Raw genomic sequence first — 12,500 nt, 5'->3', positions numbered from 1 at the left:
GGTTAATACTATTTATTCAACAAATTAGATTGATTAATACGAGTTGATTTTCTGTTCCGATAAATGGAGGAAACTATAGCCGGACCAATAGCTGCTTCAGCGGCTGCAATAGCTATAACAAAAATTGAAAAAATATTTCCTTTTAATTGGCGACTATCAAAAAAATCAGAAAAGGCTACGAGATTGATATTAACTGCATTCAGTATAAGTTCAAGACACATAAGGGCTCTAACCATATTTCGGCTCGTTATCAATCCACAGATACCGATAGAAAATAAATAGGCACTCAAAACAAGTACATGTTCGAGCATCATTGACCAACTCCTTATCAATTTGGATTCATTTCAATATGAATAACAATTCAATATGAATAACAATTCAACATATTAAATTAACTTAAAGAATATAACAAGTCTGGAACAAAAGAATATATCAGCAATCAATCAAAAAAACGATTTTCTACACAAACAAACGCTCTTTCACCCTCACATAGAATTCAACGGAAATAAATATGATAAATTCATATCAAATTGAATTTTTTATTTATATTGTCAGTTATAAAGATTTCTTACTGGCGAGCTACGACAATAGCACCTATCAAAGCCGATAAAAGAATTATTGAAATGAGCTCAAATGGAAGAAAAAAATCTGTTGATAAATGAATTCCAATTTGTTGACTTGTACTTATCAAATCTTGCTCTATAATCTGATTGGATCTTGTAGTCCAAATAATACCGTACCATGATGTATCTGGAAGAGTAGTTATTAGTGAAATAAAAATGCTTGTACAAATCATAAAAGTAATTCCATCCCCAACAGTCCAAAGATGAAAATTTTGGTAATACTCTGAGCCATTCATGAACATCACAGCAAATAGGATTAAAACGTTTATAGCTCCCACATAAATAAGTAGCTGTGCTGCAGCTACAAAATGGGAGTTTGATAAGATATATAATAAAGATATACAAACAAGAACCAATCCCAATGAAAAAGCAGAAAAAATGGGGTTGGTAAGTAATACGACTCCTAGACTTCCTAATACAAGACCGGATCCCAGAAAAACTAAAAGAAAATCATGTAGCGATTCGGGCAAATCCATTATATGGAAAATAAGAGATAAATAAATCGAGATTTCATGACCTTATTGATACAACCGGGAAAAAAAATAATATACTCCATTTCGATTTGCATTGAATTGAATCCAATACTCAAATATTTAGGGGTGTTAATTAATGTAGGTACAGTTAGAGCACCGATGATATTTCATTCTTTATGCGAAAACATAATAGAAACTGTACTAAAACTAAAGTAGATGTCTATCGATAGAATCTATTTCTATAATAATATCGAATCCAATTTTTTATTTCTTTTTGAAGAATAAAAAAATTCTTCAAATTTAAATTATTCGATTTTCTTTATATATAATATTATTTGATTTATATGATTTTCTATAATAATTTATTATTAATTATAGAATTCTTAATTCTAAATAATCTTATTTGATTTGAATTGTTCGAATTGTATAATCGTCAATCACTTGTGTTGGTAAACGGCCCAAAGCAATTTGATTATAATTCAATTCGTGGCGATCATAAGTCGAAAGTTCATATTCTTCAGTCATTGATAAACAATTTGTTGGACAATACTCAATACAGTTACCACAAAATATACATATTCCAAAATCAATACTGTAATTAAACAATCGTTTCTTTCGAATATCAGCTTCAAGTTTCCAATCAACAACAGGTAGATCTATAGGACATACACGAACACATACTTCACAAGCAATGCATTTATCATTCAAAATGGATTCGACCGCGAAAACGTTCTGACGTGATTAATTTTTCATAAGGATATTGAATTGTTACGGGTAAACGATTTGTGTGGGATAAGGTAATCATCAAACTTTGACCAATGTACCTTGTGGCTCGGATTGTTTGTTGACCATAATTCATAAACCCAGTTACTATAAGGAACATATCGTGAATATCTATGAATATATTTTTATTTCTTTCTCTTGTTTAAGACAAGGTTTGAATATAGAAGATCAATCAATCTGTTACAGTGAAAATAGTTGAGACGAGGTTGTTAATAATAGATTTCCGAGAGAGATAGGTAAAAGAAACTTCCACCCAAGATTTAATAATTGATCCATTCTTAGCCTAGGTAAAGTCCATCTTGTTGTGATAGAAATGAACAAAAACAAATAAGTTTTAGCTAGTGTAATAAAGATACCTATTGTAATTCCAAAAATCCCATATGGTTTATTTATTTCAAAAAAATCAGAAAAAAAGATGTACGGAATGGATATATTTGAACCACCCAAGTAAAGAGTTGTTACAAATAATGAAGAAATTAAAAGGTTTAAATAGGAAGCAACGTAAAATAAACCAAATTTGATACCCGAATATTCGGTTTGATAACCCGCTACTAATTCTTCTTCTGCTTCTGGTAAATCAAAGGGTAATCTTTCACATTCCGCCAGGGAAGAAATTAGAAAAACGATGAAACCCATAGGTTGACGCCACAAATTCCACCCCCAAAAACCATATTTTGATTGTGTATCAACAATATCAACTGTACTTAAACTATTAGATAATCCTAGTCGGTGAGAACATTACTGTTCTCATCTCTATTACAGAACCGTACATGAGATTTTCACCTCATACGGCTCCTCGAAAGCCTAAAATAAATCTAAGGATCGGGACGATTATTTTTTTCTTGATATATCCCTAAGATATATAAGATTCCAATCTATCGGACGATTCTGAATTAGACCAATTCAATTCTGTCTGTTCTAAATTATGTTCTAATAATTATGTTCTAATAATAAAGATAAATCTATTTTAATAAAAAAAAAACAAAAGGTACTTCTGAATTGATCTCATCCTTTAAAAATAAAAATTTGAATTTATTGAGTAATAACCTAATTTTTAAATAAAAAACTCTTCTAGAATTATCAATAACCTCCCATCGTTTTTGATTACGAAAAAGAATTACACATTAGTTCTTTAATTATGACATGAATTCTATCTCTATGAATATGGATAAAAAAAAAAAGAAAAAAAAGGGGGGGGGGGGGGAGACCCCCCCTTTTTTTTCTTTCCATTTTCTTCGTTCCTTTTCTTCTTCATTTTTTGCAAGTAAAGGGATACTTAATAAAATTAAAGGATTATTTCGTTCCTGATAGTTATTTATTTAATCAGCGGATAGGAGCATACTCTGGATCGGAATTGTAGGGAGTACTGCCTCATTTTTTCTACCGACTTAAAGCCCCGATTAGTATTCTTTTTCTATTATGTGTAAATGTTCTTTTGCATTATTTACAAAATCTGCGTTACTAATCCTTTGTGTATCTTGGTGTTTCTAACCATCCACTTTTTTTTGATTCACCCCCTTATTTATGTTAATACACGTATGCTACTTAATACAAACGGTAGCGAAAACTCAATAAGGTTGCTCTTTTGACCCCGCTTCAAGACAGGATAACTAATCACCAAATCTTGGGATAAACGGATTCTTACGCTTATATATAGAGATATTTCACTTCATTCTTATACATAAAAAATGAGATTCAATATTTTTACTGCAATTTCAAATCAGCATACTATCTATTAACTACGGTACTCAATAATACCACGGTACTAAATAATACCATAGCAATAAGGAATAAAGTATTTGTAAATTCTACTCAATAAAAGCCGTTTTATTTCACTCATATAACTATCTGATTTATTTCTTCAACCCGAATTCCGAATAAAAATAATGAAAATTCATATATCTATTCTCGATTTATTCAACCCCTTTGCTATTTTGCTATAAAGTAAAGTACTAAAAAGCGAGGAGTATGGCAATAGTATCAAAAAGTTTATGTATCAACGAATCGCACGTAGAGATATTGATAACACACATAGAGTTAATGGTATTTCATAACTAATTGATTGAGCAGCAGCTCGCAGACCCCCCAAAAAGGAATATTTATTATTTGACCCATATCCTGACATAAGAAGTCCAATGGGAGCAATACTCGAAATAGCAATCCATAAAAAAACACCTATATTGAGATCAGATACAATAAAATTATACCCCCAAGGAATTACTGAATAACTTATTAGAATTGATATGACTGATATGGACGGTCCAATACTAAATAAACGAATATCCCCTCTTGATGGAATGATATTCTCTTTGAAAAGCAGTTTTGTTCCGTCTGCTAGAGCTTGAAGAACTCCAAAAGGGCCGGCGTATTCAGGTCCAATACGCTGTTGTATACCTGCAGATATTTCTCTTTCTAACCATACAATTGCTAGTACACTTATTGTGATTCCCAATACAAGAAGAAAAATGGGGGCAAATACCCACAGAATTCCACAGACCTCCTTTAAATACGCCACTCTGGAAAAAGAATCGATATCTTGTATTTCTGATGTATCAATTATCATTTCAACGATCAACTTCTCCCATAATGATATCTATGCTACCTAGTATTGTCATAATATCAGCCAATTTCATTCTTTTAACTAATTGCGGAAGAATTTGCAAATTGATAAAACCTGGTGGGCGAATTTTCCATCTCCAAGGAAAACCATTCTGATCCCCTATTAGAAAAATTCCCAATTCCCCCTTCGGGGACTCAACTCTTACATAAAGTTCTTGTTTTGACAATTCAAAAGTAGGAGACGGTTTTTTACTAATGAATCGATATTCAAAATCATTCCATTCTGATTTCCTTTCTCTATCAAAGCATCGGATTTCTAAATTTTCATATGGCCTTTTTATGGATTCCATCATTTCACCAATTCGAACTAAATAACGAGCTAATGAATCTCCTTCTTTTTGCCATTGAACTTCCCAATCAAATTCCTCGTAACACTCATAATTATCAACTTTACGAAGATCCCAGTGTATGCACACACTGATCTTTCTAAAGGCGATGAAGCCTTGAGAAGTTGAAGCACAAGGGATCACTTTGAGGCAAGAAGAGAAATCAAGGAGTGAATTGCGGAAGAGGGCTTAGGACTCATAAATTTGATGGGTTTGAATCTTACCACATGAAGACAAATTTGAAGGCTATAAGGGTGAAAGAAGCCAATCAACAAAGTGCCAATGCACAAAGCTAAAAATGAAAGATGCAAGGTGGACACTCGTTCCTTCAAGTCTTGTACACATGGGTGTGGATTCAGATCTGGCAAAGCATGTGACAAGCAACTAGGACTTAGGAATCTTAGTTTGAAGCTCCAAGGTGGATTAACCCGAGAAGGAAGTTCCTAGCGCGCACACACTGATCTTTCCAAAGGCGATGAAGCCTTGAGAAGTTGAAGCACAAGGGATCACTTTGAGGCAAGAGAAACCAAGGAGTGAATTGCGGAAGAGGGCTTAGGACTCAGAAATTTGATTGGTTTGAATCTTACCGCATGACACAAATTTGAAGGCTATTAGGGTGAAAGAAGCCAATCAACAAAGTGCCAATGCACAAAGCTAAAAAAAAAATGAAAGATGCAAGGTGGAAAGTCGTTCCTTCAAGTCTTGTACACATGGGTGTGGATTCAGATCTGGCAAAGCATGTGACAAGCAACTAGGACTTAGGAATCTTAGTTTGAAGCTCCAAGGTGGATTAACTCGAGAAGGAAGTTCCTAGCGCGCACACACTGATCTTTCTAAAGGCGATGAAGCCTTGAGAAGTTGAAGCACAAGGGATCACTTTGAGGCAAGAAGAGAAACCAAGGAGTGAATTGCGGAAGAGGGCTTAGGACTCATAAATTTGATGGGTTTGAATCTTACCACATGAGACAAATTTGAAGGCTATAAGGGTGAAAGAAGCCAAGCAACAATGTGCCAATGCACAAAGCTAAAAATGAAAGATGCAAGGTGGACACTCGTTCCTTCAAGTCTTGTACACATGGGTGTGGATTCAGATCTGGCAAAGCATGTGACAAGCAACTAGGACTTAGGAATCTTAGTTTGAAGCTCCAAGGTGGATTAACCCGAGAAGGAAGTTCCTAGCGCGCACACACTGATCTTTCCAAAGGCGATGAAGCCTTGAGAAGTTGAAGCACAAGGGATCACTTTGAGGCAAGAAGAGAAACCAAGGAGTGAATTGCGGAAGAGGGCTTAGGACTCATAAATTTGATGGGTTTGAATCTTACCACATGAGACAAATTTGAAGGCTATTAGGGTGAAAGAAGCCAATCAACAAAGTGCCAATGCACAAAGCTAAAACAAAATGAAAGATGCAAGGTGGACACTCGTTCCTTCAAGTCTTGTACACATGGGTGTGGATTCAGATCTGGCAAAGCATGTGACAAGCAACTAGGACTTAGGAATCTTAGTTTGAAGCTCCAAGGTGGATTAACTCGAGAAGGAAGTTCCTAGCGCGCACACACTGATCTTTCTAAAGGCGATGAAGCCTTGAGAAGTTGAAGCACAAGGGATCACTTTGAGGCAAGAAGAGAAACCAAGGAGTGAATTGCGGAAGAGGGCTTAGGACTCATAAATTTGATGGGTTTGAATCTTACCACATGAGACAAATTTGAAGGCTATAAGGGTGAAAGAAGCCAAGCAACAAAGTGCCAATGCACAAAGCTAAAAATGAAAGATGCAAGGTGGACACTCGTTCCTTCAAGTCTTGTACACATGGGTGTGGATTCAGATCTGGCAAAGCATGTGACAAGCAACTAGGACTTAGGAATCTTAGTTTGAAGCTCCAAGGTGGATTAACCCGAGAAGGAAGTTCCTAGCGCGCACACACTGATCTTTCCAAAGGCGATGAAGCCTTGAGAAGTTGAAGCACAAGGGATCACTTTGAGGCAAGAAGAGAAACCAAGGAGTGAATTGCGGAAGAGGGCTTAGGACTCATAAATTTGATGGGTTTGAATCTTACCACATGAGACAAATTTGAAGGCTATTAGGGTGAAAGAAGCCAATCAACAAAGTGCCAATGCACAAAGCTAAAAAAAATTGAAAGATGCGAGGTGGACACTCGTTCCTTCAAGTCTTGTACACATGGGTGTGGATTCAGATCTGGCAAAGCATGTGACAAGCAACTAGGACTTAGGAATCTTAGTTTGAAGCTCCAAGGTGGATTAACCCGAGAAGGAAGTTCCTAGCGCGCACACATTGATCTGTCCAAAAGCTAAAGAAGTCTTGAGAACTTGAAGAACAAGGGATCACGTTGAGGCAAGAGAAACCAAGGAGTGAATTGCGGAATAGGGCTTAAGACTCATAAATTTGATGGGTTTGAATCTTACCGCAAGAGAAAAATTTGAAGGCTATTAGGGTGAAAGAAGCCAATCAACAAAGTGCCAATGCACAAAGCTAAAACAAAATGAAAGATGCAAGGTGGACACTCGTTCCTTCAAGTCTTGTACACATGGGTGTGGATTCAGATTTGGCAAAGCATGTGACAAGCAACTACGACTTAGGAATCTTAGTTTGAAGCTCCAAGGTGGATTAACCCGAGAAGGAAGTTCCTAGCGCGCACACACTGATCTTTCTAAAGGCGATGAAGCCTTGAGAAGTTGAAGCACAAGGGATCACTTTGAGGCAAGAAGAGAAACCAAGGAGTGAATTGCGGAAGAGGGCTTAGGACTCATAAATTTGATGGGTTTGAATCTTACCACATGAGACAAATTTGAAGGCTATAAGGGTGAAAGAAGCCAAGCAACAATGTGCCAATGCACAAAGCTAAAAATGAATGATGCAAGGTGGACACTCGTTCCTTCATGTCTTGTACACATGGGTGTGGATTCAGATCTGGCAAAGCATGAGATAAGCAACTAGGCCTTAGGAATCTTAGTTTGAAGCTCCAAGGTGGATTAACCCGAGAAAGAAGTTCCTAGCGCGCACACACTGATCTTTCCAACAGCGATGAAGCCTTGAGAAGTTGAAGCACAAGGGATCACTTTGAGGCAAGAGAAACCAAGGAGTGAATTGCGGAAGAGGGCTTAAGACTCAGAAATTTGATGGGTTTGAATCTTACCGCAAGAGAAAAATTTGAAGGCTATTAGGGTGAAAGAAGCCAATCAACAAAGTGCCAATGCACAAAGCTAAAAAAGAAAGAAAGATGCAAGGTGGACACTCGTTCCTTCAAGTCTTGTACACATGGGTGTGGATTCAGATCTGGCAAAGCATGTGACAAGCATCTAGGACTTAGGAATCTTAGTTTGAAGCTCCAAGGTGGATTAACCCGAGAAGGAAGTTCCTAGCGCGCGCACACGTTGATCTTTCTAAAGGCGATGAAGCCTTGAGAAGTTGAAGCACAAGGGATCACTTTGAGGTAAGAAGAGAAACCAAGGAGTGAATTACGGAAGAGGGCTTAGAACTCATAAATTTGATGGGTTTGAATCTTACCACATAAGACAAATTTGAAGGCTATAAGGGTGAAAGAAGCCAAGCAACAAAGTGCCAATGCACAAAGCTAAAAATGAAAGATGCAAGGTGGACACTCGTTCCTTCAAGTCTTGTACACATGGGTGTGGATTCAGATCTGGCAAATCATGTGACAAGCAACTAGGCCTTAGGAATCTTAGTTTGAAGCTCCAAGGTGGATTAACCCGAGAAGGAAGTTCCTAGCGCGCCCACACTGATCTTTCCAAAAGCGATGAAGCCTTGAGAAGTTGAAGCACAAGGGATCAATTTGAGGCAAGAGAAACCAAGGAGTGAATTGCGGAAGAGGGCTTAGGACTCATAAATTTGATGGGTTTGAATCTTACCAAATGAGACAAATTTGAAGGCTATTAGGGTGAAAGAAGCCAATCAACAAAGTGCCAATGCACAAAGCTAAAAAAGAAAGAAAGATGCAAGGTGGACACTCGTTCCTTCAAGTCTTGTACACATGGGTGTGGATTCAGATCTGGCTGGAGCTTCCAACTAAGATTCCTAAGGCCTAGTTGCTTGTCTTATGCTTTGCCAGATCTGAATCCACACCCATGTGTACAAGACTTGAAGGAACGAGTGTCCACCTTGCATCTTTCATTTTTAGCTTTGTGCATTGGCACTTTGTTGCTTGGCTTCTTTCACCCTTATAGCCTTCAAATTTGTCTCATGTGGTAAGATTCAAACCCATCAAATTTCTTAGTCCTAAGCCCTCTTCCGCAATTCACTCCTTGGTTTCTCTTGCCTCAAAGTGATCCCTTGTGCTTCAACTTCTCAAGGCTTCATAGCTTTTGGACAGATCAATGTGTGCGCGCTAGGAACTTCCTTCTCGGGTTAATCCACCTTGGAGCTTCAAACTAAGATTCCTAAGGCCTAGTTGCTTGTCTTATGCTTTGCCAGATCTGAATCCACACCCATGTGTACAAGACTTGAAGGAACGAGTGTCCACCTTGCATCTTTCATTTTTAGCTTTGTGCATTGGCACTTTGTTGCTTGGCTTCTTTCACCCTTATAGCCTTCAAATTTGTCTCATGTGGTAAGATTCAAACCCATCAAATTTCTTAGTCCTAAGCCCTCTTCCGCAATTCACTCCTTGGTTTCTCTTGCCACAAAGTGATCCCTTGTGCTTCAACTTCTCAAGGCTTCATAGCTTTTGGACAGATCAGTGTGTGCGCGCTAGGAACTTCCTTCTCGGGTTAATCCACCTTGGAGCTTCAAACTAAGATTCCTAAGGCCTAGTTGCTTGTCTTATGCTTTGCCAGATCTGAATCCACACCCATGTGTACAAGACTTGAAGGAACGAGTGTCCACCTTGCATCTTTCATTTTTAGCTTTGTGCATTGGCACTTTGTTGCTTGGCTTCTTTCACCCTTATAGCCTTCAAATTTGTCTCATGTGGTAAGATTCAAACCCATCAAATTTCTGAGTCCTAAGCCCTCTTCCGCAATTCACTCCTTGGTTTCTCTTGCCTCAAAGTGATCCCTTGTGCTTCAACTTCTCAAGGCTTCATAGCTTTTGGACAGATCAATGTGTGCGCGCTAGGAACTTCCTTCTCGGGTTAATCCACCTTGGAGCTTCAAACTAAGATTCCTAAGGCCTAGTTGCTTGTCTTATGCTTTGCCAGATCTGAATCCACACCCATGTGTACAAGACTTGAAGGAACGAGTGTCCACCTTGCATCCTTTATTTTTAGCTTTGTGCATTGGTACTTTGTTGCTTGGCTTCTTTCACCCTTATATAGCCTTCAAATTTGTCTCATGTGGTCAGATTCAAACCCATCAAACTTCTGAGTCCTAAGCCATCTTCCGCAATTCACTCCTTGGTTTCTCTTCTTGCCTCAAAGTGATCCCTTGTGCTTCAACTTCTCAAGGCTTCATCGCCTTTGGAAAGATCAGTGTGTGCGCTAGGAACTTCCTTCTCGGGTTAATCAACCTTGGAGCTTCAAACTAAGATTCCTAAGGCCTAATTGCTTGTCTCATGCTTTGCCAGATCTGAATCCACACCCATGTGTACAAGACTTGAAGGAACGAGTGTCCACCTTGCATCTTTCATTTTGTTTTAGCTTTGTGCATTGGCACTTTGTTGATTGGCTTCTTTCACCCTAATAGCCTTCAAATTTTTCTCATGCGGTAAGATTCAAACATATCAAATTTCTGAGGGCTTCATCGCTTTTGGACAGATCAGTGTGTGCGCGCTAGGAACTTCCTTCTCGGGTTAATCCACCTTGGAGCTTCAAACTAAGATTCCTAAGTCCTAGTTGCTTGTCACATGCTTTGCCAGATCTGAATCCACACCCATGTGTACAAGACTTGAAGGAACGAGTGTCCACCTTGCATCATTCATTTTTAGCTTTGTGCATTGGCACTTTGTTGATTGGCTTCTTTCACCCTAATAGCCTTCAAATTTGTCTCATTTGGTAAGATTCAAACCCATCAAATTTATGAGTCCTAAGCCCTCTTCCGCAATTCACTCCTTGGTTTCTCTTCTTGCCTCAAAGTGATCCCTTGTGCTTCAACTTCTCAAGGCTTCATCGCCTTTGGAAAGATCAATGTGTGCGCGCTAGGAACTTCCTTCTCGGGTTAATCCACCTTGGAGCTTCAAACTAAGATTCCTAAGTCCTAGTTGCTTGTCACATGCTTTGCCAGATCTGAATCCACACCCATGTGTACAAGACTTGAAGGAACGAGTGTCCACCTTGCATCTTTCATTTTTAGCTTTGTGCATTGGCACTTTGTTGCTTGGCTTCTTTCACCCTTATAGCCTTCAAATTTGTCTCATGTGGTAAGATTCAAACCCATCAAATTTATGAGTCCTAAGCCCTCTTCCGCAATTCACTCCTTGGTTTCTCTTCTTGCCTCAAAGTGATCCCTTGTGCTTCAACTTCTCAAGGCTTCATCGCTTTTAGAAAGATCAATGTGTGCGCGCTAGGATTCCTAAGTCCTAGTTGCTTGTCACATGCTTTGCCAGATCTGAATCCACACCCATGTGTACAAGACTTGAAGGAACGAGTGTCCACCTTGCATCTTTCATTTTTAGCTTTGTGCATTGGCACTTTGTTGCTTGGCTTCTTTCACCCTTATAGCCTTCAAATTTGTCTCATGTGGTAAGATTCAAACCCATCAAATTTATGAGTCCTAAGCCCTCTTCCGCAATTCACTCCTTGGTTTCTCTTGCCTCAAAGTGATCCCTTGTGCTTCAACTTCTCAAGGCTTCATAGCTTTTGGACAGATCAGTGTGCGCGCGCTAGGAACTTCCTTCTCGGGTTAATCCACCTTGGAGCTTCAAACTAAGATTCCTAAGTCCTAGTTGCTTGTCACATGCTTTGCCAGATCTGAATCCACACCCATGTGTGCAAGACTTGAAGGAACGAGTGTCCACCTTGCATCTTTCAATTTTTTTTAGCTTTGTGCATTGGCACTTTGTTGATTGGCTTCTTTCACCCTAATAGCCTTCAAATTTGTCTCATGTATTAAGATTCAAACCCATCAAATTTATGAGTCCTAAGCCCTCTTCCGCAATTCACTCCTTGGTTTCTCTTGCCTCAAAGTGATCCCTTGTGCTTCAACTTCTCAAGGCTTCATCGCCTTTGGAAAGATCAGTGTGTGCGCGCTAGGAACTTCCTTCTCGGGTTAATCCACCTTGGAGCTTCAAACTAAGATTCCTAAGTCCTAGTTGCTTGTCACATGCTTTGCCAGATCTGAATCCACACCCATGTGTACAAGACTTGAAGGTACGAGTGTCCACCTTGCATCTTTAAATTTTTGCTTTGTGCTTAAATTTGTCTCATGTGGTAAGATTCAAACCCATCAAATTTATGAGTCCTAAGCCCTCTTCCGCAATTCACTCCTTGGTTTCTCTTGCCTCAAAGTGATCTCTTGTGCTTCAACTTCTCAAGGCTTCATCGCCTTTGGAAAGATCAGTGTGTGCGCGCTAGGAACTTCCTTCTCGGGTTAATCCACCTTGGAGCTTCAAACAAAGATTCCTAAGACCTAGTTGCTTGTCTTATGCTTTTCCAGATTTGAATCCACACCCATGTGTACAAGACTTGAAGGAAAGAGTGTCCACCTTGCATCTTTCATTTTTTTTAGCTTTGTGTATTGGCACTTTGTTGATTGGCTTCTTCCACC

General features: G+C 38.6%; 1 protein-coding gene across 1 annotated transcript; it reads right to left on the bottom strand.

Moving 5' to 3' along the window:
* Positions 1-314: 314 nt before the first annotated feature.
* LOC133313785 (NAD(P)H-quinone oxidoreductase subunit 1, chloroplastic-like) lies at positions 315-4,940 on the bottom strand (the record flags this gene model as incomplete). Its single annotated transcript, XM_061515194.1, is given in 5 exon segments — positions 315-1,799; positions 1,801-2,016; positions 2,082-2,601; positions 3,890-4,423; positions 4,482-4,940. Coding segments are annotated over 5 exon segments (2,033 nt in total), but the record flags the coding sequence as incomplete, so codon positions are not given.
* Between the last annotated feature and the right edge of the window lie 7,560 nt (positions 4,941-12,500).

Source organism: Gastrolobium bilobum, unplaced genomic scaffold (assembly GCF_033153095.1).
Source record: "Gastrolobium bilobum isolate Gb01-03AN ecotype WA unplaced genomic scaffold, APGP_CSIRO_Gbil_v1 utg45747, whole genome shotgun sequence".
Classification (NCBI taxonomy): domain Eukaryota; kingdom Viridiplantae; phylum Streptophyta; class Magnoliopsida; order Fabales; family Fabaceae; genus Gastrolobium; species Gastrolobium bilobum.
This window is presented reverse-complemented; position numbering and strand designations above follow the sequence as displayed.